Source organism: Dendrobates tinctorius, unplaced genomic scaffold (genome assembly GCF_039654945.1).
Source record: "Dendrobates tinctorius isolate UK_male_01 unplaced genomic scaffold, ASM3965494v1 ptg000120l, whole genome shotgun sequence".
In the NCBI taxonomy this organism is placed as follows: Eukaryota; Metazoa; Chordata; class Amphibia; order Anura; family Dendrobatidae; genus Dendrobates; species Dendrobates tinctorius.
The window spans coordinates 24,353,994-24,381,043 of record NW_027361788.1 but is presented as its reverse complement, the minus strand read 5'-3'; the positions used below and the strand labels follow the sequence as shown (position 1 = coordinate 24,381,043).

At 43.1% G+C, this 27,050-nt stretch overlaps 1 protein-coding gene across 12 annotated transcripts in view; it reads right to left on the bottom strand.

The window, feature by feature from the left end:
• The window catches only part of IQSEC2 (IQ motif and Sec7 domain ArfGEF 2), a 201,730-nt gene that overhangs the window by 73,962 nt on the left and 100,718 nt on the right, over window positions 1-27,050 (bottom strand). Inside the window, exon 1 of one of the 12 annotated variants that reach the window (XM_073590953.1) lies at window positions 2,941-3,038. The exons of the other annotated variants lie outside the window; for them this stretch is intronic. Within the exon in view, the coding sequence (XP_073447054.1) occupies window positions 2,941-3,023 (83 nt within the window). The 5' untranslated portion in view covers window positions 3,024-3,038. Of the gene's footprint in view, window positions 1-2,940; window positions 3,039-27,050 lie in introns of those variants that run through there. 12 annotated transcript variants of the gene reach the window in all.

Here is a 27,050-nt window from a genome sequence, read left to right as displayed (position 1 = left end):
TGAACCAAAGCTCATTTTCTGCTGCAGATTTTGCAAAGAAAAAGCAAAAACCACCAAATTTAATTATCTGCCACATACTCTGCCGGAAAACCAGCAGCACAAAAAACAAAAATGTAAGGCCTCTTTCACACTTCAGTTTTTTGCATCAGTTATAATCCGCCAAAAAGGCGGACAAGCGGATCCGTTCTCAACTGATGTGAACGGATGGCACAGGATCCGTTTTTAGACGGATCCCGAAAATGAAGAAATTTAAAGGAATCGCTGGCCGGGAAGAGGGAAAGAGGGAAAGAGGGAAAGAGGGAAAGAGGGAAAGAGGGAAAGAGGGAAAGAGGGAAAGAGAGAGAGAGAAAGAAAGAGAGAGAAAGAAAGAGAGAGAGAGAGAGAGAGAGAGAGAGAGAGAGAGAGAGAGAGAGAGAGAGAGAGAGAGAGAGAGAGAGAGAGAGAGAGAGAGAGAGAGAGAGAATTTTTTTTTTTTGTCCGGCACCCAGAAAGAAATTCGGGTTAAATCAGTGTTTGCAGGATCCGCCAGAGAAAAAAACGTTACAAGCTCCGTTTTGAAATTTTTGAGGATGGTGACGGACAACAACTTTTGGCGGATCCTCACAAAAAACGGATGCAACGGAAAGCAATCCGTCACAATCCGCCATTAATGCAAGTCAATGGGAAAAAAAACGGATCCTCAAAAAAAATTTGAGGATCCGTTTTTTTTCAAAACCTGGCGGATTGTGACTGATTGTAAAAAACGGAAGTGTGAAAGAGGCCTAATTTTCTTGTGCATATTTTTCAGTAAAATCTATAGCAGCAAAAAAGCATCAAATTTACTTTTTTCTGCTTCAGATTTTGAGCTAAAACCAAGAGCAGCAAAAAAAAGTGTCAATTTTTATTTGCTCCTGCAGATTTTGCACTAAATTCAAATACAGCAAAAACAGGACCAAAGTGCACTTTCTGCTACAAATTTTAGAGAAGTACTGCAGATTTCAATTACCAATGCAGCAGAAAAGAAACATTCTATAAAATGTACACTCCACGCAATCAGTCAATTTACACTGCGGATTTTTTTTTTGCATTGCGTGTAGCAGTGATTTCATTAAAACGCGTCCACTTTGCTGATTCTGCAATATACTGCAAATTTTCTTCCTGTAAATCTGTAGCGGAAAATAAACATAAATAATCATAATGCCCAAACACTCCGAGATGTTGGGGGATGTGGGCTACTTTGTAATCTACGCTTAGTCTATTAAATACAATATTATAGAACGGAAAGGGGGTAAATCATACCACCAATCGGAAGTCTTGGACTGAATATTTATTTTATTTAACCCTAATGGATGGGATCACTTTTGTGATTGGCGACACCTGTATGAGTCACCTGCACCCGCCCCGTCACTAACAAAACACTCTGCAGGCATGAGCACACAAGAAGCGTGAAGCACCGAGGACAGGAATAGCCTAATCTTCCACTGTCTTTAATACATGCTCGTTTACTATTACTGTTAGATAAAAGAACACCTAGGCACCCCCCTTCCCCATATCGCTATTTGGTCTATTCAGCATGCCCTAATCCTTAAAGTGGGAAGCTCTGTGCTTGTTTGCTTTTCCTTATTGTATCTGTCTGGCATTTGTTCAAAGTGACAAAAAGAGACAAAATGTGACTGACATGTGATGCCAAAATGGGAGTGAATTGCTCTAAAAAGGAGACATCTACAAAAAAAACAATGGCAGCAAACCAAAATCATGAGACCTTCATGGCTATACAGGGTGAGGTGATTAGTCCACAATGAAGGTACAATTGGACCCTTAAAATCAGAAATTGAAAATGGAAGAAATTTACTAAAATATCTGCCAAGACCCATACTGATCACCCAATACACAGCATAAATGGGATGGACTTAAACGAAAGCCACGTGAACCCTAAATCTTCACTCTTTACATAGCATGTCACTATAGAGTCTCTTTAGTTTGCTTTCTCAATACATCCTGTATTACTTGGGGAGCCTCCAGCAGTTTCTAATTATGGGTCTTGTTTGTCTTTATGGCATTACAAATGTTTAAAATTGTCCCTACAAGTCACAATGACACCTACTCGGCCACTGGTGCTAAAGTCAAACCCTCCATAATTAAATTTCACCATGCTGATAACAGAAAGCAAACTAGTAGAGCGAAAATTAAAAAGCAGTGAGTGAGGTGAAAGATTTGGCGACCAATAAGCATCCCTTCCAAAAAGGAGGTGTTCACTATTTGGCGACAACTGTCATCACAGTGTTTGGCCAACTTCACATCGTTTTTGAGTAAACATCACTCAAGTAGAGGATAAAGCCTGGCTCTGAAAGTATTAGCTAAAAAAACACATAGCAAATAAGTATATTAACATTATAAAGGAGACTAAAACTAAAAAGGACCACCTATATATTGTGGCTTAAAATCTCCCCTGAAAAATCTGAAAAACTGGGGGCAAGATACGTCCCCATCGCAGTCCCTCTGTTTGTACATAGATATGTGATTTGGACTAAAAGAGTGTTTTAACAAACTCTGTTCCATTTATGATGCATATCTTCAAAGTGATAAAAGATCACGGTATTCCAAGAAATGTATCTCCAATATGGCTACAGAAATGAAAATCGGAGAGGGGGTGATGCAATGGGTGTCATCTGACACTACTGATGAGATTTGGAAGAGCAAGTGGACAACAGCCATAATTTAGTCAATGATACAGCAGATAAATCACTATATCTACGACAAGCTAAAGTATAAGAGAAAAGTTCTGAGGGCTGCTGAGAAAGAACTACAACAAAGTAAAAAGTGTGCAGAGACTCACAAAGGAGTGCGGGGAAGACATGAAGGGTTTCAGTAGTAATGGGAGGTACAGAAACAAATAGTGATCCAGCATAGGAAGTGACAGGAAGGTCAGACAGAGGAATAAAGGTCAGGAATACAACATACCGTGCAGACAGGCGGCGCAGCAGGAGCCATAGGAAATAACAGCTGCATTGACAGCTACTGAAAAAGTTGTGAATCCCCACCATAGTGCCTCCATGTGAGCACGAGACTGCTGTGTGCTCTGCCCGCTCTTCCTGTTCTCCAGCCCTACCCGGCTATGCTTTCCCTTCCTGCTGGCTGTCACACTGCCACCAGCTGAGACCTGCATCTCCTAGTGAAAGCTGCACCGTCTGAGGAGGGGGTGGGGAGTGCACCTGCCCAAAATATAGCATGCACAACACGCTGTGCGGTCAGTCCCCTGTAGATTTAAGGACGGCTCGCCATATTACTAGGGGCAATGTCACACTCAGAATCCTTTATACTAAACTTGTGATTTTTTTTTTTTTTTTTTTTTTTAGGAAAAATATACCTGTGTACAGGGTTCTTAAGGTTATTGATGGTTTGTTTTGAGGATAGTTATGGTGCATAAGATATTGTACGATCCTCTAGCATGGCTTTGCAGGTCCTACATACATATCTATTTGGGATTTCGGTATATACAAGGGGGTATATACCATTTCCACAAACAATTCTCATTGATCGGCCCCCAACAACTAGCTAGCAGTCTGATAAACTACGCAATTAATGAGCACTGGTTCTCAGAGCTGGAATAGGACTGGCCCAGGGGTATATAGGGCCTTTACTGTTCATCTGTATGTAATCTATGCAAATAATAAGATCATGGATCCCATATATAAATGGGTTATGCTTCTCTATAAGCATTGCATATAGGTTGGAATATAAATTAAAGGGATTAACATCATATCATACTGATGATCCAGATGGATAAAGGCTGTTCTGCAGCACCCGGCAGCAACCGTTACGCACTAAACAGGGCTGTGAATTGCACCTCGGATCAGTGTCATCAACTTATTAGGGGGGCTTCAGCGTGCTGGACCGCCACACCGATCCTAGGGATACTCATCAACATATGCCTGGAAAGCCCCTTTAATATGGAGCCTAAGGGAGTGTGTATATACTTCATGTCCATTTTCTTGAGCCATAATAGGGATTGATACAAGGGGCTGTCTGACCATTTTCAGTTACCCCAAAACGAGTCCCTAAAAAAAATATATATCAGTAAATACTGAGTTGACCTTGTCCATTTCATTACGATATATTTTGGTTTACTTATTTTTGGGAAAGCAAGGTGACAAAAATGGCTGTTGGCAGGCATGGTCCCCCAGAGGTAAGGTAGAAGGAGGGGGATCAGCACCAGAATTGCACTAAGTGGTCGCAGCTTTGAACGTTTTCTCCTATCTCAAGACCCTGTATTTAGTATTGGCGAGAAACCCCTGCAATAAAACAGCTCAGATCTCCAAGAAAAAAAAATTACACAACTCCCACTGAAATCAGTGGGCGGCCGTTGTTCTCAATGGATGCAGGTGGTCCTGCGTGGAGTATCATTTAAAGGGAACTTCTAATTTCATCATCGTGCCCTTATAGAGTATTTTTACATGGGGCTGTCTGATATAAACACGCACCTTTAAGAATGGTTCTGGCTTTATTCAAAGGATGAGACAAAGCACCGAAAAAGCGTAGGGTGAGACATTGTAACCACGAGCTGAAGGCAAGTGCACAGATCCGGCACTGCTAGACGGGAGCGGGCTGATGTGCGGGGATGTGTCACAGCAGCTCCAGGCCTCGACAACTCATTGTATCTGAGAGAAGCACAACGTGACACTCAGCTGCCGGCACGTGAACATGTCTCAGTGATACAATTCTTCCAAGCATTGTGCAGGAACAATGCCGCACTGTTTTACTGCACTTCCCCATGTGGCACAACTCAGTCACCAAGATTCATCACTTACACGAGATAATGACCTGAAAGGATTACCCTCTGACTACCCGTACAGGCGAAACGAAGGCTGTGTCCCCAACATGGGGTGGGTATTATAATCACGATGGGTTGTATGCAGGTAGATCAGCTTTAACTGCACCAAAAATATCAGGGAACTTGAAAGTCTCATGTGCAGCAGCCTCACAAGATGAGATGGGTGAAATTCCAGAAAGATTTGGCTGTTTCCATCAGTACCTGGAGAGGGTGGGGTTCATGCATGATCACCGCTCCGGTCAAACACCTCCAAGACAAGGACTTACTGGATGGACGCGAGACCCTTTATCTGGTGCCCCCCCACTGATAAGTCATTGTCGCTGGAAAAACCCCTTTACTGCCAGCCACTTAGACGATTGTCAAAACCAGAATTTGGCCACAATTGTGGCATAAAAAAAGAAAAACATTTGAAAAAAATGCAAAATTTTGGTGCAAGATGAGGTGGCAAATTCATATCTAGTGGCAGTGTTACTTACGCCACAAATCTTACTCCAATCCCAGACTGGAGTAAGATTTGTGGCGAGGTGCACGTGGGAGGCACTGGGTTGAATCACAAGTGTGACTCCAGATAGCCCCCTCATCAAAACCGGAGTCAACATTGCTGGTCTTGTTAAACTGAACCCTCACACTGGCAATTCCTCTATTCATTTACAACACGTTCTGGAGGCAGATGATCGGGAAGATCTATGTCCGGCCCACAGATCTTAACAGCTCATTTACATATTAAGAAAAATGTGAATTTATATCGCATCACAGATATCAAGGTGTAATTTTAGCCAACTTTCTATGACCGGCATTCGAATATAGATGACTCACAAGGGCTGAGCCTACTGACAGATTCCCTTTAATCGGTTATATCAGTGTCTATTTCTGCTTTTCTAGCAATAAAGAGCTCATTCTTACAGAAAAACAATTATAAGGAAGAACACAGTTCCAGTTTAAGCCAATCCACACCCCATCAGTGCTGTTCAGCGTCCAAGAGACAAGAGGATGCCGGGGCCATGAAGAGGCCGGAGCGCCTCCTCCTGCATTGGTTGGTTTTAACTTCGGAAAACAATGTTGTAGTTCTCCACTACTATGATATCGATCCTTCGGACAGGCCATCAAAATAAAATTGGTAGTGGTCCGACACCCCCATCGATCAGCTGTTACCAGCTCTGACAGTCAGATGTAAAACCAGTGTACATACTGGAACAGCAGCGCTCCATCACATTGTGGCCACTGCCAGGTACTGCAGATCAACTCCTGTTTACACCTCTCATCTAAGTAAGACAAGTGATAAATGTAAATTCAGGTATAGTGATAGATCAGGGACAAGGGACGAGGTGGCCCCGGGGTCACATCCTGTGAAGGGACAATACACTTCTGCCTGAAGTCCTCCGTGATACAAACAATAAGTTATAAATAGCAGACAATGCAGACAGCAAAATGCCGGAAATATGCAAGTAACCTGGACACACCAGATCACACTGACAACAGCAGCAGCGATGTACAAGATAGGGGTTGTCAGGACTGACAGTGAGCCAAGAGATGATCACTACCAGCAAAAGCTCCTCACATGTCCGGACGGCACAGTTGCTGATCCTGCGCCAATCCGTAGGGGTAAATACCCAAACAAATTATTCTTATGCCTAGACATTTTAACATAAGGCAGGTTTTGGATGATGTGGTAGCGGACTGACCAGCAGGTCATTCTTAACAAATGCACATGTAAAAGGTCCTACGTTGAGGGCTACAAGGGCATACGCTTCAAGGAATAATCATTTTGCAGTCACAAACCGACCTGTGATCCAACACCGGCACGGAGGCAGTCGCAAAGGTTTCCAATGATTTTGCACGTGACTCACCTGCAATAGATTTCAAGGCAACTTGTTTTTTTCTTTCTACCACTGGAAATTTATTTTCATTAAAGGCATGTAATTGGGGCTCAAAATTGTTTTTGCAATTTGGGTTTCATTAAAAAATTTTGCACCGTTTGTTGGCCTTTTAGAGGCTTTTATTTTCTCTGCACATTCAGATACGGTCTGAGAGAAGCTCAGAAAAAGACATAAAAGGTAAACCTTCCTATTTTCGACTATCAGAACGAGCTCACTGATGGAATATCAGTTTACCCATTCCGATTTTGGGCACTCTGTTCAATATCGCCGGACATGTTGCCGTAATTCTGAGTAGATAACTCAGTATGCAAAAAAACAAAAATAACCGGATACAAACAGCCCCATAGACCTTACTAGGTCGGAGTTAAATCTGTGAAAAACGGACGTCACAAATGAGGCTTAACGCAGAGGCTTCAGAAGGCGAGCGGAGCTACATTTTTAATGAAAACCAATTACAAAAATATTTTTTTTTATCCCAAAAGAAAAGTCCCAAACCCTTTAACTCAACTTGACATCTTGGATGTGCCAGCGGCCCAGGAGCTTGAGCGCTCATAACACCAGACTAAACCCACTGAGTGTCCATTTCATTATTGCCGTTGTGTCTTTTTTGTCTTTTTTTGTGGCTTTTAGAAAAGCGACCTTTATATTTATTTGCCCGTTTTTTCTTCTGTACGGTTTGTTTTCATGCTCCCACATCTTTTAGGATGATACTTCAGTTACCATTTTCAAAAAAAAAAAAAAAAAAAGGTCACGTTTTTCTGCATGCGAACTTCAGTCACCCGAACAAGTGATTTTACATACGTCCGGGTTTTTTTTGTTTTTTTTTTAATTTTGCAGAAGATGCTTTTTTTTTGCGCTGGGAAGTCACAAAAAGGTAAAGAAAAAAAAGTTTGATTCTGCATAAAATTCATAAACCACTTAACCACTAAGAATTTGGCGCAAAAAAAATAAATAGGGACTTTAATGAATTGGGCCCTGCGGACCAGATCAGGCAGGTTCTAAACTGTACACAAGGTGGTATCCATTCCCTTCATGTAGGGTGGCCAACATGTTCCGGCGGTAATATGCCACTCTTGCAGCCCTCTGTGGTGCCAGCCTCGCCTTCTACATCGCAGGCCACATGACACCAGCCATTAGTCGCCGTCTTCACCACCGAATGCTGCCCGTCGCTCCTTGATGTGCACGTGAAGAGTCTTCCCTCCGATATGAAGGCCGCCCGTCATCCCTGGGACTGAGCTCTCAAAGAGCCATTCACTCCCCGTGGATGCTATGTGCAGCCTCCGGGCTGCCAAGTGGGCACGGCAAATAATGTGCCAGGCGATGCCTTGGCAGCTCTACTGGCACTGGGAGCTGTTGGCAACACAGCGCCTCAGGAGTATGAGCAGAATAAATCCTAATAAATTACGACAACCTCTGGAGAACAAACACTGACATACGCAAGAAATGCCCAAAACAAATGTTTGCCATGAGCTTAGAGGGCACTTCAACATACCCATGGCAAACACTGGGTGCCATCCTACTGTGATGGCAGAAGCAGAGGGGTTCGGTTTTCGCAGATCATACTCTGACTAATGAGTTCAATATTCGCTCGGGAAGAATCTGTCATGGCTATAAGATCTCTGCTTGCTGAGTTGCGGCTGCCAAAAAAGACGCTGCATAGAAGTCGCAACGGATTTTCTGCTTGATAATTGCATATTCATTGCAGAATTGTGCACCCATCCTTCACGGCCCCACGTAATGGAGAAGCTGCGCTGCCATCAACGCCTTCATGCACTGTGACATAACTGCAGGTCACAGCAACACTGCTGGCTTCTGATCGCTGCCGTTTAACCACTTAGATGCCGCTGTCAATCACTGTCCTCAAAACACTATTATCCTGCAAACATTGGTTTAAGAGTGTTACAATGGTGTCTGGCAGCCCCACTGAAAGCATGCCTACAGGGAGAGCAAGATCTTTATTCCTCCCAGGAACCGCCAGCTTTCAGTCATAGAGGCTACAGCCACCACTCACTATATGTAAGCACGCCCCAACACTTTGATTGACAACTCGTGGTGCAGTATATCTGTGCAGAGCGAGCTGCCAAAGCGCAGAGGTGTGTTTACAGAATAGTGAGCGGTGGCAGTAGCTGCTCCAGCCGTGTGCTCCTGTGACTGAAAGCCAGCGGTATCGACATCATAGCACAGAAATGCAAAATCATGTTGGCAAGTAATTTTCAATAATCAACATTGTTTGTTATTTTTTTTTTTTTTAAAAAAGTGTCATTTTCTATTCCAAGCTTAATCTTTCATTTACAATGGGTACGAAAAGTATTCAGACCCCTTTAAATTTTTCACTCTTTGGTTCATTGCATCCATTTGGTAAATTCAAAACAAGTTTTTTTTTTTCCTCAGTAATGTACACTCTGCACCCCATATTGACTGAAAAAAAGTCAGAAATGTAGAATTTTTTGCAAATTTATTAAAAAAGAAAAACTGAAATATCACATGGTCATAAGTATTCAGACCCTTTGCTCAGTATTGAGTAGAAGCACCCTTTTGTGCTAGTACAGCCATGAGTCTTCTTGGAAATGATGCAACAAGTTTTTCACACCTGGATTTGGGGATCCTCTGCCATTCTTCCTTGCAGATCCTCTCCAGTTCCGTCAGGTTGGATGGTGAACGTTGGTGGACAGCCATTTTCAGGTCTCTCCAGAGATGCTCAATTGGGTTTAGGTCAGGGCTTTGGCTGGGCTAGTCAAGAAAGGTCACAGAGTTGTTCTGAAGCCACTCCTTTGCTATTTTAGCTGTGTGCTTAGGGTCATTGTCTTGTTGGAAGGTGAAACTTCAGCCAAGTCTGAGGTCCAGAGCACTCTGGAAGAGGTTTTAATCCAGGATATCTCTGTACTTGGCCGCATTCATGTTTCCTTCAATGGCAACCAGTCGTCCTGTCCCTGCAGCTGAAAAGCACCCCCATAGCATGATGCTGCCACCACCATGTTTCACTGTTGGGATTGTATCAGGCAGATGATGAGCAGTGCCTGGTTTTCTCCACACATACCGCTTAGAATTATCACCAAAAAGTTCTAAGTTCCTCTCATTAGACCAGAGAAGCTTATTTCTCATAGTCTGTGAGTCCTTCATGTGTTTTTTAGCAAACTCTATGCGGGCTTTCATATGTCTGGCATTGAGGAGAGGCTTCCATCAGGCCACTCTGCCTTAAAGGCCCGACTGGTGGAGGGCTGCAGGGATAGTTGACTTTGTGGAACTTTCTCCCATCTCCCTACTGAATCTGTGGAGCTCAGCCACAGTGATCTTGGGTTTCTTCTTTTCCTCTCACACCAAGGCTCTTCTCCCACGATTGCTCAGTTTGGCTGGATGGACAGGTCTAGGAAGTCTTCTGGGGGTCACAAACTTCTTCCATTTAAGGATTATGGAGGTCACCGTGCTCTTAGGAACCTTGAGTACAGCAGAAACTCTTTTGTAACCTTGGCCAGATCTGTGCCTTGCCACAATTCTGTCTCTGAGCTCCTTGGCCTGTTCCTTTCACCTCATGATTCTCATTTGGTCTGATATGCACTGTGAGCTGTGAGGTCTTATATAGACAGGTGTGTGCCTTTCCAAATCAAGTCCTATCAGTTTAATTAAACACAGCTGGACTCCAATGAAGGAGTACAACCATCTCAAGGAGGATCACAAGGAAATGGACAGCATGTGACTTAAATGTGTCTGACTGAGCAAAGGGTCTGAATACTTATGACCATTTGTTATTTGTTTTTCTTTTTTAATAAATTTGCAAACATTTCTACATTTGTTTTTTTTTCAGTCAAGATGGGGTGCAGAGAGTACATTAATGAGAATAAAAATGAACTTTCTTGAATTTACCAAATGGCTGCAATGTAACAAAAAGTGAAAAATGTAAAGGGGTCTGAATACTTTCCTTACCCACTGTAAATGAAGGCTTACGCATGGAAAAGAAATGAGGCAGAGATCACCAGGAAGACAATGGAGCGAGACATCAGCACGCGACGAGAAGTGTAATTATACGTACAGAAAGGAGGTCAGAGGCGATGCCCGCCACACTGGCACAGAAACAATGACATTCCTATGGTTTCCTGTTTATTTATGTACCTTGGGAAGAATGTGACCACAATGGCTTATAACCTCCCTGGCACGCTGTCAGACAGGGCTCACGCCAACCATGGCGCACACAGCAAACATCAGCGTTTAATGACCACACGCGGGTCAATGAAGTCAATAGTGAGGCGTCTGTGTTTGTTATGCTGCGGGTTTATCTGTTTGGCGGACAAACAAAGGAAAAAATTACAAATAAAGGAAAAAATTGTAATCCGCGAATTGGAGGAGAGAAAGCTGCGTTGATCTACAGGTAGAGGGAAAATAAAATTCAGGCCAAACAAAGCATCGAATCGTTTCCTATCCCTATAGCGGGCAGCAAGGCGGGAGCCATTATAAGGAGGACCGCTCCGCGCTCCTGACTGTTACTAAGTTACAATATTTTTAAAGAAAAATTCAAGATTGTGAGCCCTCGCGGGCAGGGTCCTCTCTCATCCTGTACCATACGTAACTTGTATTGTTTAAGATTCCTACTGTACTTTTAGGTATACCCCTCACATGTAAAGCGCCATGGAATAAATGGCACTAAAATAATATTATCGGTGCGCACCTTAGTTTTAAAGCTTTGTGTTGTGTTCTGGGTTCAGTCTCCATTGTTCCTCATGGAAATTGCAACAGAGTGATCATTCTTCTCACGCCGATAATAACTGACCGACACTGGACAGTGCTAAAGGACATGCCAGTGATGTTACCATCACGGGGCATCCGGGGTACAATCCCAAGAGACTTTTGGCCCTTTGACCTGATGTCCTGCATTAACCTCATTGAGCTGTATCGGCATCGAGCTCAAAGAGCTACACTGCTCGACAAGGGGTCAGTGTTAGGTGGCCATTAGTAAGGCGGTGGATACTATAATTGATCACTATTTCTGTGTCGGGTCACAAATGCAGTATAATTATATTGTGGGAGTCAAAAAAGGGGCACTACTACTTTGCTAGAGGCTACTACTACTTTGCTGGAGGCACAAAGGAGGCACTACTACTCTGCTGGAGGCACAAAGGAGGGCATTACTACTCTTCTGGAGGCAAAAAGGGGGCACTCCTACTCTGCTGGAGGAACAAAGGGGGCACACTACTATGCTGGAGGCACAAAGGGGGGCACTACTACTATGCTTAAGGCACAAAGGGAGCACTACTACTTAGCTGAAGGCACTAATGGGGCACTACTACTTTGATGGGGGCACTATTAACTTCAAGGAGGCACAAATGGAATAAACTATTACTGTGGGCACAATACTATTCTTATTGCTTTGTGGTGGGCATAAAAACTAAGCCAATTAGTTGGGGTAACTTATCATCAGTCTTAAAATTTGCCAGATTGATCACAGCGGTTTAGGCTATTTGATGAATCGGATTCATTTTAAGACCATAAAGTTTATGATTTGGTTTGACTTTCCCCAAAATAAGTACCAAAATTTTGCAGCATTTTTTGGTTGGTAGTGCCACATATTAGGCCACGCTTACATCTGTTGGGGTTACACCCATATCAAGAAGGTCATGCCCAATAACACAAAATAGGTCTAAAACGCATCAAATATGGGGTCAGAAAAGCAGCCTTTTTTGATAAATCTGAAATGATATTCAGGGACAAAAAGCGACAGATAAATGTGCTCAGTGACGTCCCCGTCAACAGGGTAATATGCCCCGATGGTAGATATGGTAAAGATAACAGGGTCACCTTGAGATTCCTTGAAATGAATAAAGCAGCGGTGACCACGCTCCTCGCCACTGCACAGACACCAATCAATAACTTTCATTCCAGGCAGTGAAGTCTCGGCTGCCAAAACCGGTTCTGCCAAGCATCATTAGAAAATGACTTATTATTGCTTAAATCAGATTTGAGATTAAAAAATAATTTTTTGAATTTTTCTACATCACAATCCTAACTTAAAATAAAAATGAGACATTTTGGATTTGACGACACTGGAGGCCAGAGAGGTTGTTTTTTTAGATTCATACTTACTGTCCTTTCAGGACGAGTTTTCAGCAGTCTCCTCATCAGACACAGGATTACAATGACAGGTCTTCCTCTCTATACACAGCTGATAACACAGGATCCACAAATCACAATAGGCTGCCACAGCTCACCTGCTCCTCCTCTAGATGAACTTTGCAAACGCTCATTAGACGCTTTAATATAAAGATAGGATCAGAGTTGGCCTATTGCTGCCAACGTGCATATATGGTTTTCTGAAACAACCGGAAGTTTAAAAATCAAAAAAAGTTACATTGGTCATATGAAAATTACAAGATTTGTTATTTTTTATTTTTAATAGAGTATATGTGCGGATATATATTATATAAATTAGGTCATGTTCTGATAATAGCTTCCCTTTACATACAAAGTCTGCAGTTTCAGGAAACCACAAATGTAAAATGATCAGACCCTATATTTTGTGCTGAAGCATCTATTGAGTGTGTGCAGAGGTCATTGTGAATGGAAGAGAGCTGTGACATCGCTTATTACAATTGGTGTATCCTGTGTTATCACCTGTGCATAGAGGTGTTCTACGGCTTTGTATCCTGCCTCTGATGATAATGAGCCTGTTGACAACTCTGAAAGGACAGGAAGTAAGAGTACCCAAAAAAAAAAAAAAAAAGCACTACTGTGAAGTATAAAAACTGCGTGTTGCAAGACAGATTAAGCAAAGTGCTTAGTTGCTGACCGTCTTAAGACTCGCGGGCCGCCAAAAAGTGGGCGTTTTCAGGAGGGATGGGCGGGTTGGAGGCAGGACTTCAGCGTCACGGGAAATGTTGGCAGCTATGATATTAGATTCTACAGTCATGGCCAAAAGTTTTGAGAATGACTCAAATATTATATTTTCACATGATCTGCTGGCCTCTGGTTTTTGTGTGTGTTTGTCAGATGTTTTTATCACATACAGAAATATAATTGCAACAATATTATGAGTAACAAAAGGTTATATTGACAGTTAGAATGAGTTAATGCAGCAAGTCAATATTTGCAGTGTTGACCCTTCTTCTTCAGGACCTCTGCAATTCTCCCTGGCATGCTCTCAATCAACTTCTGGATCAAATCCTGACTGATAGCAGTCCATTCTTGCAAAATCAATGCTTTTATTTTGTCTGAATTTGAAGGTTTTTGTTTGTCCACCCGTCTCTTGATGATTGACCACAAATTCTCAATGGGATTAAGATCTGGGGAGTTTCCAGGCCATGGTCCCAAAATCTCTATGTTTTGTTCCCTGAGCCATTTAGTTATCACCTTTGCTTTATGGCAAGGTGCTCCATCATGTTGAAAAAGGCATTGTTAATCGCCAAACTGCTCTTGGACGGTTGGGAGAAGTTGCTCTCGGAGGACATTCTGGTACCATTCTTTATTCATGGCTGTGTTTTTAGGCAAGACTGAGAGAGAGCCCATTCCCTTGGCTGAGAAGCAACCCCACACATGAATGGTTTCAGGATGCTTGACAGTTGGCATGAGACAAGACTGGTGGTAGCGCTCACCTCGTCTTCTCCGAATAAGCCGTTTTCCAGATGTCCCAAACAATCGAAAAGGGGATTCATCAGAGAAAATGACCTTACCCCAGTCCTCAGCAGTCCACTCCCTGTACCTCTTGCAGAATAACAGTCTGTCCATGATGTTTTTTCTGGAGAGAAGTGGCTTCTTTGCTGCCCTCCTTGAGACCAGGCCTTGCTCCAAGAGTCTCCGCCTCACAGTGCGTGCAGATGCACTCACACCAGCCTGCTGCCATTCCTGAGCAAGCTCTGCACTGCTGGTAGCCCGATCCCGCAGCTGAAACACTTAAGAGACGGTCCTGGCGCTTGCTGGTCTTTCTTGGGCACCCTGGAGCCTTTTTGGCAACAAGGGAACCTCTCTCCTTGAGTTCTTGATGATGCGATAGATTGTTGACTGAGGTGCAATCTTTCTAGCTGTGATACTCTTCCCTGCTAGGCCATTTTTGTGCAGTGCAATGATGACTGCACGTGTTTCTTTAGAGATAACCATGGTTAACAGAAGAGAAACAATGATGCCAAGCACCAGCTTCCTTTTAAAGTGTCCAGTGGTGTCATTCTTACTTAATCATGACAGATTGATCTCCAGCCCTGTCCTCATCAACACCCACACCTGTGTTAATGGAGCAATCACTGAAACGATGTTAGCTGGTCCTTTTAAGGCAGGGCTTCAATGATGTTGAAATGTGTTTTGGGGGATAAAGTTCATTTTCTAGGCAAATATTGACTTTGCAAGTAATTGCTGTTAAGCTGATCACTCTTTATAACATTCTGGAGTATATGCAAATTGCCATTAGAAAAAATGAAGCAGTAGACTTTGTAAAAATTAATATTTGTGTCATTCTCAAAACTTTTGGCCATAACTGTACACAGATGATGGATTGTGTGCAACCATCCAGAGCCGCTGGGCTTCAGCTACAAGGACTATCCAAACAGACATTATGAAGTAGTGCAGTCATAGAGGACCCTAAACCCGCACAATAGGGCTCTGGGGCTTCATGTCTATTACACAGCTCCGTACCCTGGCTTCCTCCACACCAATATACACTCAGGCACAAAAACATTACCAAAAAGAACCAATGTTACCCACAGAAATCAGTGTCTTCTTTCCTCCGGTGAAAGGAAAAGCAGACATCAGTGGTGGGAGGCTGGGTCTGCAGGCCCGCGCAGCGGCGGGAGGCGGGGTCTGCAGGCCCGCGCAGCGTCAGAAGATCATGGTGGATGGGTTTTCCCTTACATTTCAGTGACCCGAAGTTTATGTGAAAATGTCAGGCATTGTACGACATTCTGGGCTTTCTCTGAAGGAAACAACCTATATAGACCAAGCAGGTAAAAGGCCCTTGACATTTGCGGTCGATACTTTTCGAACCTTGACATAATAAGTCAATTTACATAAGTGTAGTTTTCCTTTTTCAAGGCTATAGAAAAAAAAAAGTAAAAAATAAAAAGCAGCCTCTAAAAATAAATCTGCAAGACACTCCCTGTGCACATACCATTGTGGCACACACACCTAGCCGCAGGTATGCCTTCCCTTATCTCCCATCTGTCAGCAGTCCATGGCAGTAGACTGTACATCTAGACTTCCTTAAAGGGAATCTGTCACCCCTTTTTTGAGATATCATATAATGATATCATTCAATTGTGTGTCACATAAGGATTCTCTTAGTACTTTTGCTTCCCCCTGACCCCGCACCTTTCATGCATAAATACCTTTTTTATATCGGTTCAGATGTATGTAAACTGCCGCTGTTCGGTCTGCTGGGCGGGGCTTATTCACCTGCTCCCCCCCTTTCTTCTTGTGTAGACAGGGGGGGGGGGGGAAGCAGGTGAAGCAACGAGTCAAAAGACAAATCACACTAATGTGTTTGTCACAGTACTTGAAGTCATCATGTAGCCTTAAAGTCAAAGTAGCAGTACGGTTATATAGGCGCTTGCAGAGTTTCCTTTTAAGGGGTTATTCCCATCTCCACAGGTGGATACTGTCAGCTAGTCCTTTGTGGCTTATTAAAATTTGCAGTCAATCTTGAGATTTTAACAATTTTCTTTTGTTTACAGTTCGTTTCCTAGGAAACCGACCACCGCTGCTGTCTAGCATGTAAACGCTGTGCTGAACCTGGCCGGGATTAGGAGGGAATGGCATGCTCCAGTTTCAAAACACAGCTTACAAGATCAATTAAATTTGCTGTCTAGCAGCAGTGGTTGGTCTCCCAGGCAACGAGAGAAAAACAAAAGAAAAGTGTTAATATCTCAAGAACGGCTGAAAATTTTAATAAGCAGCAAATTGAAAAATTGCTTGTATCTGTAAGCTCTATCCGACAATACCCATCTATGAAGACGGGGAATAACTAAGTTATTATTCAGCAGTTCCAAGGCTCCTTTGGTTTTTGGTGAAACAGTCCAGGGGAGTATTGTTCTTTCTTATGGTCGGTCAGCTAGTGTGGGGAGTCTTGTAGACCACGTAGCGCATCCTATGAAAAAGGTGTGTAAACTGGTGTGCCAATCTGCACAGAAAAGTTGTGTGACAACCAATATGGCGGACAGTACAAATTGTATAAGTTGTCCTTTCGGCTTTTAACGACTGAAAATGAGATCCAGTGCAGGAAGGTTCACAAAGACTGGGAAATGGCCATTGTGGGGGCTAGATGGGCATGTTAGGCGCCACCTATCATTCCCAGTAACTGGATTTATAAGAGGATATGCATTTGGACACTCCCTGTACACATACCATCCTGGGCACGCCGTACTGGGTGACAGGAATGCCTTGCCCTTTTACACCCCATGGTGTTATTCTAGATTCGTAACCACATATACGTAATTCGCTGCCTCTTAACAGGTGGTTTCATGACCTCACTTGGCAGGAGTCTGTCTGTGTGCCATTATGCCGAATCACAGGATACAGCAGATTCCACAAGGAAGTCCCCGAGGAGCAGGATAATCCAGGGGGTCTCGGGTTAAGAGCTGTCACAGTTCAGATGTAGCTCAGGGCTGATACACATGGGACGCTTGCTTGTCAGTTTATGCCATCAGGGTACAGGGTTGGGGCTCAGATTGTCAACAATGGCATGAATGGATCAGCAGTGGCACTGGGGAAGCACAATGCCAGGCCAAGTCCAGTCAGCTCTCAGAAGCCCTAAGAGAAGCTCCCAATATAGTCAACAGTCGACCTTTTAACCAGGCTGTCCTGGCAGAGGAGCCAATTGATACATGATGGCATATTCTTATCAAGACAGCCTTTAAATGCAAGTTGCAAGCAGGTTTTTGCTATGTAATTCAAGAGCAACATGATGTAGAGGCAGAGCACCTGATTCCAGCAATGTACAAGGTGCAAATAAACGCGGACAGAGGAACGCTAAGGAGTATTGCAAAAGTGTTCCTTTATTCTACAACGCATTTCGACAGCTAGTGGCCATCTTCATCAGTCCATCCCTCCCAGAGGGTTCACAGCTGGTGCTGCCTCGGATACATTGCTTCTCTTAACAGCTCACCCTCTGTGGCTCTGTCCAGAGACCGCTCAATACATTCATCCCTGATTCCAGCAATGTGTCACTTGTTATACTGAAACTACAGCACACAGCCTAATAAGTGTTTTATCAGCAGGAGATTAAGGCTATGTGCACATGTGCGGAATTTCCGCGGCAAAGCCACAACTCCGTGCCACAGGAAATTTGCGGGAAATCCACATGAGAAATGCCTGCAAAAAACTAGTGTTTTGCAAGCGTAATTAGCTTGCAGAATTGCTAGCGTTTTCCAAGCGATCTGTAGCATTGCTTGGAAACTGATTGACAGGATGATCACACTCGTCAAACAGTGTTTGACAAGTGTGACCAACTTTTTACTATTGAGGCTGCCTATGCAGCATCAGTAGTAAAAAGATATAAAGTTAAAAATAATTTAAAAAAAAAAGTCGTGATATTCTCACATTCCGGCGTCCTCCGCAGCGTTCCCACGCCTCAGTGATACTCCTGGCAAGTCCCGTTCCCAGTGATGCCTTGCGACAATGACCCCAGATTACGTCACGTAGCATCTCGCGAGACCGCTACGTCATCACAGGTCATTGTCGTAACGCATCGCTAGGAACGGGACTTGCCAGGAGTATCGCTGAGGTGTGGGAACGCTCCGGGGAACGAAGGAAGGTAAGAATAACACGATTTTTTTTTTTTTTTAACAGGGATATGGTACCCAGGGCCTGGAGAAGAGTCTCCTCTCCTGGCTGCATCCATTGATTAATTGGTAGGAGTCTATTTAATCAATCAACTAATGACAAGGTTCACAACCATAAATGGAATTATCCATGGAAACAATTAGGTGATAATATTGTACCTACTAATAACATTCCTAGCCAACGTGTGATGGTTTAGATCAGGTCTGAGCAACTATGGGCAGGGAAATGATGCACATGACCCTGGTGAAACTCATTAGAGCCCCAAAAATAATGTATTAAAGCAATTTCAAACTTGAGATCCCCTCAGATGTCACCATTGGTATGTTTTGCTTTCAGCAGAAAAAAAAAAAAAAAAAGACTTCTACTCACCTGCACGAACGATATGGGCATCTTCGGTTCTTAAGCTGAAATCAGCAATCAGTTCCCCAGTGTTAAACTATATACCACAATGGTATATAGTTTAGTATATATAGTATTAGTAGTTTATTTATTTATAGTATTAGTAGTTTATTTATTAGTAGTTTAGTGTATAGTATTTCCCAGGTAAAAAAAAAAAAAAAGTACCGTGCTCTACCGGTATTCAGAAGACAGACATACATCTATGAAATATATTACCAATGCTGACAGATGGGCATAGAATATGAAGCTTTACGCAATCATGCTATCCTCGGGGGCGAGTCCTTCAGAGATGCAGAGCTCCAAAGACCAATTGCATATCTGTTGCTTCCATTTTGCCTTCAGACTGAAATTCTGAGTCGATCATAGATATGTAAAGCACTCCAAGTGTCCAAAAGAGTATGTGGACACCCCTAGAATCAAGAATGCAGCCATGCGATCTCCAAAGACAAAATTAGTACCGTAGAGCTCAGAGACTTCAAATTTAGCACCGGAATAGATTGGTACGAGCCATTTTGTGATATGTCCGATCTGCTCCTGTTAACTGTGATCCATTTTACTGCAAAGTGGCACCATCGGGGGGTAACATTAGCTCAGACTTAAAATTAGTAGACCATGCTCAAGTGAGGCTATGAATAAACAATTTCCAAAAATCGTAATCAATTATGGACTTTTGTGGCCATCTTATTACCTGATGTTAATCCTGATTACAGATTGCTTTCGCCGTAGTTTCATACCAATAAAATCGATGATGACCTATCGGCAGACCATCTTGACTCAATTGCTAACCAAGCAAGCAGCTAGCATTGCTCAAGTAAAATGATATGATGGCGCCTCCTGGTGGAGAAACACTGCAACTTTTTGCAAAGAAAAAAAAATAAAGAAAATGTGAATGAGGAGCAAAGAGTCCAGGCAGCTTTCAATAGTCTTTATTTAGATCTGAGCAGCTTTTTATTTTAAAGTGTTCTTTTGGAGGAGAAGTACCATAAATAGCTATTTACAGAGGGTAGAATTGGAAGGGTAGAGGGAAGGGGGGAAGACAACAGAGACAGGAAAGCTTAGGGAGTCCAAAAATAAAGCACTGGAGATCTGGGGGAAGAAATCAGCCTTAGAGTATTAGCAAGCAACCGGAAGCTTTGTGGGACACACAGTGCAAGTAAAAATGGAGGTGCAAGAGGGTGTGGGTGACGGAGGTGGAGGGGAAGACATATAGACATCACAGACACGATGGCGGTAGAGGAGGATCTCAGTATTTGGAGGGTCACAATGGAAAACACAAGGGCTAGACAAAAGGACACATCGGAGTCACAGACATAGATGACAGGGGGTTTCAGGGACCACGCAGACAGGCAATATAAGGGTCACACAGACAAGATGGCGGGTGAGGGGCCCGTAGAAAGGGGTCTTTTTTTCTTTTTAACATAGGCTATTAGGTTGCTGGAGATTCATGCACACAAGGCTTGGTCTGCAGGTAGCCTCCCCCCATGTTACTGCATAGGAATTACGCAGAGTAGCAGACCTCTGCAACACGAGGGGAAGTCTTACGGGAAAGAAAAATCACAAAATATACCGCACACCATTTGGTTTCACAGCAGGATGAGCTCCTTGCGGCCCCCCCCGAGAGAAGAGAAGAGGGGACAATGCAGCAAAGGTCTTGTCACAGGGTTACGACCAGTCCCGACCCGGACAAATAGAAGGTTGGGTAGCGCGTGTTCGGGTCGTCTGTGCGTTTCTCTGGACAGACTAACGGCTAACTCTTGTCGGTGATGGTGTGTTGAAGCAGGAGGCACAAAGAGGTCAGACAATGATGGGATTGGTCACTCGGCAAGTGGCTCCCCCTGGAGAAAGTCATCAGTACTGCATCCACGTAGAAGCACGAGGTCCGTATCGAGTCCTCTGAAGACCACCATTCGACGTACGGAGCAGCCAACGCTCTACAGTGACCCGTGATCCAGAGGACAGGAAGGGGGAAGATGGCAGAAGTCCAGGGGGAGTGGGGCGCAGGGCCGAATCTCTCCATGTTACCTAGAGGACGGACTGCTGCACTCAGAGGCAGGGCAGCAAAACTGATGGACAACCTCCTCCTCCTCATCCTCACCCCTGGATGGAGACACATGGGCAGCAGAAGGGCAAGTCAATATGTAGCGATGACTCCAGAGCAGGTGGAGAGATGGCAATGAGTCGGTGGTCGGAGACACTTGGCGACATGAAACAACCAAAGAGAATGATGGGAAAGACGGTGGAGGAGAAAAGGAGGCACGAACAAGTGAGCCGCTTTATTACAGATGGCGATGAGCTGGGGCAGGGCAAGTGGGACAGACAGCGGACTTGTGGCTTGGGGGAGCTCGGGATGTCACAGGGTGGATGAGATGAAAATGATCTATAGAGCAAGAGATTTCAACTTTCATTAATTGCATGGGCATGAAATAAATGGAATTGTTAACATGGGTCTGGTTTGCTCAAGATATATTTTACAGCCAATCTGCAGAAAATTGCGGAGAAATCCGCACACAATCATACAGATTTGCTGCTGCCAGTTACCCACTCCCCACCCCTTCCCAAAAAAACTAAATATCTTCCTTATGGCGTTAATTGGACAGAGGTCAGCAGGGTACAGGTACCATTTACGCAGTCACACGAGTCAATGGTGATTTGCTAGTATACTCCTACTGATTAATATACACACCACACAAAGAGGCAGTTAACCAAAATGGAGTTTGTTTTTTTGCAAAAATCTGATTAATAAGGCAGTAAGAGCTGTAAAAGTGTGATTTATACATCCGAGTCTATGTCGACTGCATAATTTTTGGAAATGCTCTTTGCTAAGGACATACTGACTTGCAACCCCCTATAAGTGATTGCTTCTGTAAAGCCGGTTTAGTTGGTGCAACATGGGAGTCTTTACTTTTTTTTTTATAATACAGCCACTAAACAGACCCACCATAGAAGGAAATCTGTACCCACCCCATATCTCCAAAGATTCAAATATTCCCAGCCAGGGCAAGACACAACCAGCGTAGACCATAGAGAGCCGGCTGGCGACTCAGCCATCCCGATCACCAGCTCATCCTGCTTTAGCAATCAGATTTTTCGGCATAATACATTGAAGACGGGAACCTAGATTGACCTGAAAAGTACTTTACGGATGTAATAATGACATTATTTTGTTAAAGAGCATGGTCATAAAAACTTTTTAAAGGTGAACGTGTCATCAGAACGACGTTTTGTTTTAATCGGGTTTTTATATAAAAGAGGATTGTCAGCAGGATTGACCGGTCTTAAAAGGGAATCAATCTGCAGGATTTCACCCCCTAAACTATCTATATGCACATGGCGGCTCTTTTGAAGACAAGCCCATCCTTTACATGGCCAGTCCGTTCCGCCGTTACTGAGAATTCAGGGATGGAAATGATATGTAAATGAGGCTGAAGTGCTATGGTAGATCTGAAGCCTTTGTCACTACAGCTCTTTTCCTTACTCAGTACCGCCGCCGCCTCCTGTTTGATGCCTAAAGTCACAAAGAATATTGGCTGTCAGACAGCAGGTGGTGGGGATTAGAGCTGGAGTGACTAAGGCTTCAGATCTACCATAGCTCTTCACCCTCATTCACATATCAATTTAAGCACCGATTTAGGTGTAACACAGTAAAGGACTTGACCATGTAAAGGTATTGCTGGACTTCTGTCTGAAAGACCTACTGAAACCTAATTAAAAGGTGCATCTCATATCTCCATGTATGTGGGAATTAACTTGACTTTTCTACCCACTAAAGCTTCCAATTTTTCCGTCAGCTCTCTGCCGATGCATATGGGTGGTAATCCTTCTCCACACATGGCCTCGGATAACTCATCAGCTGCCTTCGGAATAGAAAAACAAGTCGTGAGCACTTGTCGCCTCAGCTTAACCGATGTTCTGTGTCTATTCAGAAAATTTCCAGGAACTGTTCAGTGGCAGAATGAGACATTCAGTTCTTCCGTACAGACTAGTTCTGCGGAGTATAAATTACCGGGAACTGATAGATATATAGAAATCCATTCACAAGTGATTTATTGGTTGAAATCCCTGCTCATTCTAGCCTAGGAGTCCAGTGGGCGGTCTCACTGCTGATTGGTTGCCTTAACCAGCAAGCACTGAGTGGAACCGCCCACTGGACTAAGCACAGACTGAGCAGGAATAAAATGGGTAAAATCTGATGAAGTTTCCTGGTAAAATACATGCAGATTGTGGGAAAATCCATCTCAAACCTGTCACATGTGAATATTTCCTTACAAAGCATGTAAGAAAAGCTTTTCATTCTAAACAGTATGGTCTCATTGGAATTTAAGTAGCTGTCTAAGGCCTGTTTCACACTTCCGTTTTTGACCATCAGTCAAAATCCGCCAGTTTTTGAAAAAAACGGATCCGCCATTTTTTTTTGGCGGATCCATTTTTTTCCCCATTGAGTTGCATTACCGGCGGATCTTGACGGATGGCCATCCGTTGGATCCGTTTTTTTGCGGATCCGCCAAAATGTCTGCATCCGCCGGCATGCCTGCAACGTTTTTTTTTGGCTGTAGGATGCGCATTTTTCCTAGTGCGCATGCCCGGAGAAAGGAAGTCAGCCGGAAATTTATCCCTGAAATCCTTCCTGGCGGTGGGAAAAAAAAAAAAATCTCTCTCTCTCTCCTTCCAGTTTCATTCGGCGGATCCGTCAAAAAACTGATCCGGTGGCATCCGTTCACATCAGTTAGCAACGAATCCGCTTTTCCGCCTTTTTGGCGGATTTTAACTGACGCAAAAAAGTGAAGTGTGAAACAGGCCTTAGGAATAAAATTTCCATCACTCGGTCTTAGCAACATTTTAAGATTGGAAACAGTAGTGCAGTTCCAGAATAAGGGCTGAAATCCAGAAATGTGATCCTAAATTTACTCTTAGTTTAAGGGACTACACAAAAATAGAAAAAAAAAAGTCCTGATCATGTCCATGTGCAGAGAGTCTAGCATGGCAGTTCATTCCTATTAAAGCAAATGAGAATGGGCTGTAACCAGACACCGCCATGGACCAGAGTGGCGCTGTTGCTGGAGGAAACTTTTTTCAATCCTGGACAACATCCACTTCAGGGGTAAACTTTACATAAACTTTGTTTCATGATCATGTCTCTTTGAGAAGCTATGATGTGGCATATATTGATGTACTAGACCCTGATAGGATCAACATTACTCAAATTCTAGCAAATCACAATTGACCAGCGTCAGCCGCATGAATGAGACCCCCAAACTACGGGAAGGGTCACTTTTCGATCATTTATCCTCAGTGGTTCCCTATTTAAAGGGGGTACTGAACAAATAAAAGGAATGCAACCATGTGAAAATCATGGTTTTCGGTGCTGGAATTTAGACAGTTTTTTTTATAAAGATTGACAGGTCAGATTGGCATTAGTTCAGACCACCATTGGTTTCTTAGGGAAGGGGCACTGTATAACTTCTAAACCCCTTCGGTATGGTGCAGAGAGTTCAATTAACACTTTTCGGTTAATAATGGGAATTAACCACAAGTGGACCAAACTCGCCAACGGAGCTCAAATAAGTGTTCCCTTTATGTAAAAGCCCTCCTCTTCATGTTCCACCGTCCCCACATTTTGGTATACAACAGTTTAGTTTTGAATCAACCAGTGTCCATTTATTAAACTACGGAGAGATGAACACGTGGGCTCCAATTGGTTGATATGAAAAGCTTTGATACGAGGGTCTCCTATCGGTCAACATGGCCTCTCAAGTTTTACAACTGTCTCACACGTGTGTTATCAGCGTCATGGCTGATGAGAGTTACGGCTGATGAGCGTTGCAGAGAGGGCAGGCAGTAGTTTTTGAGGTACCAGATAACTAAGCCATTATCAGTATTAACTAAATATACAGTGGGGGGAATAAGTATTTGATCCCTTGCTGATTTTGTAAGTTTGCCCACTGACAGACATGAACAGTCTCTAATTTTAAGGGTAGGTTAATTTTAACATTGAGAGCTAGAATATCAAACATAAAATCCAGAAAACCACATTGTATAAATTATATAAACGTATTTGCATTTTGCAGTGAAATAAGTATTTGATCCCTCAGTCAAACAAGACTTAATACTTGGTGGCAAAACCCTTGTTGGCAAGCTCAGCAGTCAGACGTTTTTTGTGGTTGATGATGAGGTTTGCGCACATGTCAGGAGGAATTTTGGTCCACTCCTCTTCGCAGCATTTCTCTTCCTCAAAGCACGGTGAACTGAGTTAATGCCAAAGAGATCAATTTTTGTCTCATCTGACCACAGCACCTTCTCCCATTCAATCACAGAATCATCCAGGTGTTTATTGGCAAACTTCAGACGGGCCTGCACATGTGCCTTCTTGAGCAGGGGGACCTTGTGGGCACTTCAGGATTTTTAACCTTTACGGTATAATGTGTTACCAATGGTTTAGTTGATGACTGTGGTCCCAGCTGCCTTGAGATCATTAACAAGTTCACCCGTGTAGTTTTAGGCTGATCTCTCACCTTCCTCATGATCAACCCCACAAGGTGAGATTTTGCATGGTGCCCCAGATTGATGTTGATTGACAGACATTTTGTATTTCTTCCATTTTCTTACTAACAGTTGTCTCCTTCTCACCCAGCATCTTACTTATGGTTTTGTAGCCCATTCCAGATTTGTGCAGGTCTATGATCTTGTCCCTGACAGCCTTAAAGCTCTTTGTTCTTGCCCATGTTGTAGAGGTTAGAGTCTGACTGATTGAGTCTGTGGACAGGAGTCTTTCATAAAGGTGACTATGTAAGACAGCTGTCTTTAAAGCAGGTAACGAGCTGATTAAGAGAGTCTAACTGGTCTGTAGGATCCAAAACTCTTAGGGTATGTGCACACGCTGTGGATTCTGCTGCGGATCCGCAGCGGTTTTGGCTCTGTGGGTCCGCAGCAGATTTTGCTGCATTGTACAGTACCTTTATTTCCTATGTAAAAAAAAAAAAAAAAAAACGCAGTGCACATGCTGCTGATTTTTCCGCAAGGTTTTGCTGCGGTTTACAATCCGCAGCATGTCAATTCTTTTGTGCACAACCACTGCGGTTTCACACCTTATCCATTATGAGGTGTAAAACCGCAGGCAAATCCGCAGGCAAATCTGCAGATAGTCCTGCGGATTTATCTGCGGATTTTACTACAAAATCCGCAGATCCAAAAAAACTCCGTGTGCACATACCCTTAATGGTTGGTACGGGATCAAATACTTATTTCTCACTGCAAAATGCAAATAAATTTATATAATTTATACAATGTGATTTTCTGGATTTTATTTTTGATATTCTATCTCCCAATGTTAAAATTAACCTACCCTTATAATTATAGACTTTTCAGGTCTTTGTCAGTGGGCAAACTTACAAAATCAGCAAGGGATCAAATACTTATTTCCCCCCACTGTAGGGGCATAGTCCAGATCTAAATGATTAAGGGCAAAAAATGCAAAATATCAACCAAAGGCTACATCAGATACTACGATCAAGTGAAATCGTAAGGATACGTCCACAAGGGGCGTAAACTGCAAAGACAATTAGTGACCAGTCTGCAGAAATATTTGCGTTAAATACTTGCGGATTAGGTGCAGATTTCACCCTAGGAATTACAAATGGCGTAATCTGCAGCATAAATTGACAAATGGGAGACAATTTCCACTTATTTTTTATTGGATTTGGCAAAATTTCATCCACTTTTGCTTCTGGAAAAATTGAAACCATAAAATCTACAGCACCATCTAATTGTGTGAACATACCTTTAATGGGGAACTTGTCACCAGGTCAAAAGCCACAACTTATTTAAATCCCACAGCTTCTTTAAGTATTTTCTTTTTTTATTGGTAAAAATCCACCATACTGTTCCAGAGGTATGGGCCATTTTTATTTAGAAGTAGCTGCTTCCAGGATCCTCTAGGGCGTGTCTTTAGGCTACTTTGCATAATCACCCTGTGAGCAACACTCCCTTGGGGAAATTTTTTTAAAGCACTAGATAAAAAAGCCTGTATCTCTGGAACTATATGGCCCGATTTAAAAAAATAAAAAAACAGAATACTCATGGGGAATAAAATAAGACAAAAAAACAGACTATATTTTACCTAGTGACAGGTTCTCTTTATGGCTTAACGTAATGATGCAGCAGAGCTGAATTATCATTTAGCTTCCCGATTGAGCACTTTAAAACAAGATCTAGGGCAATTT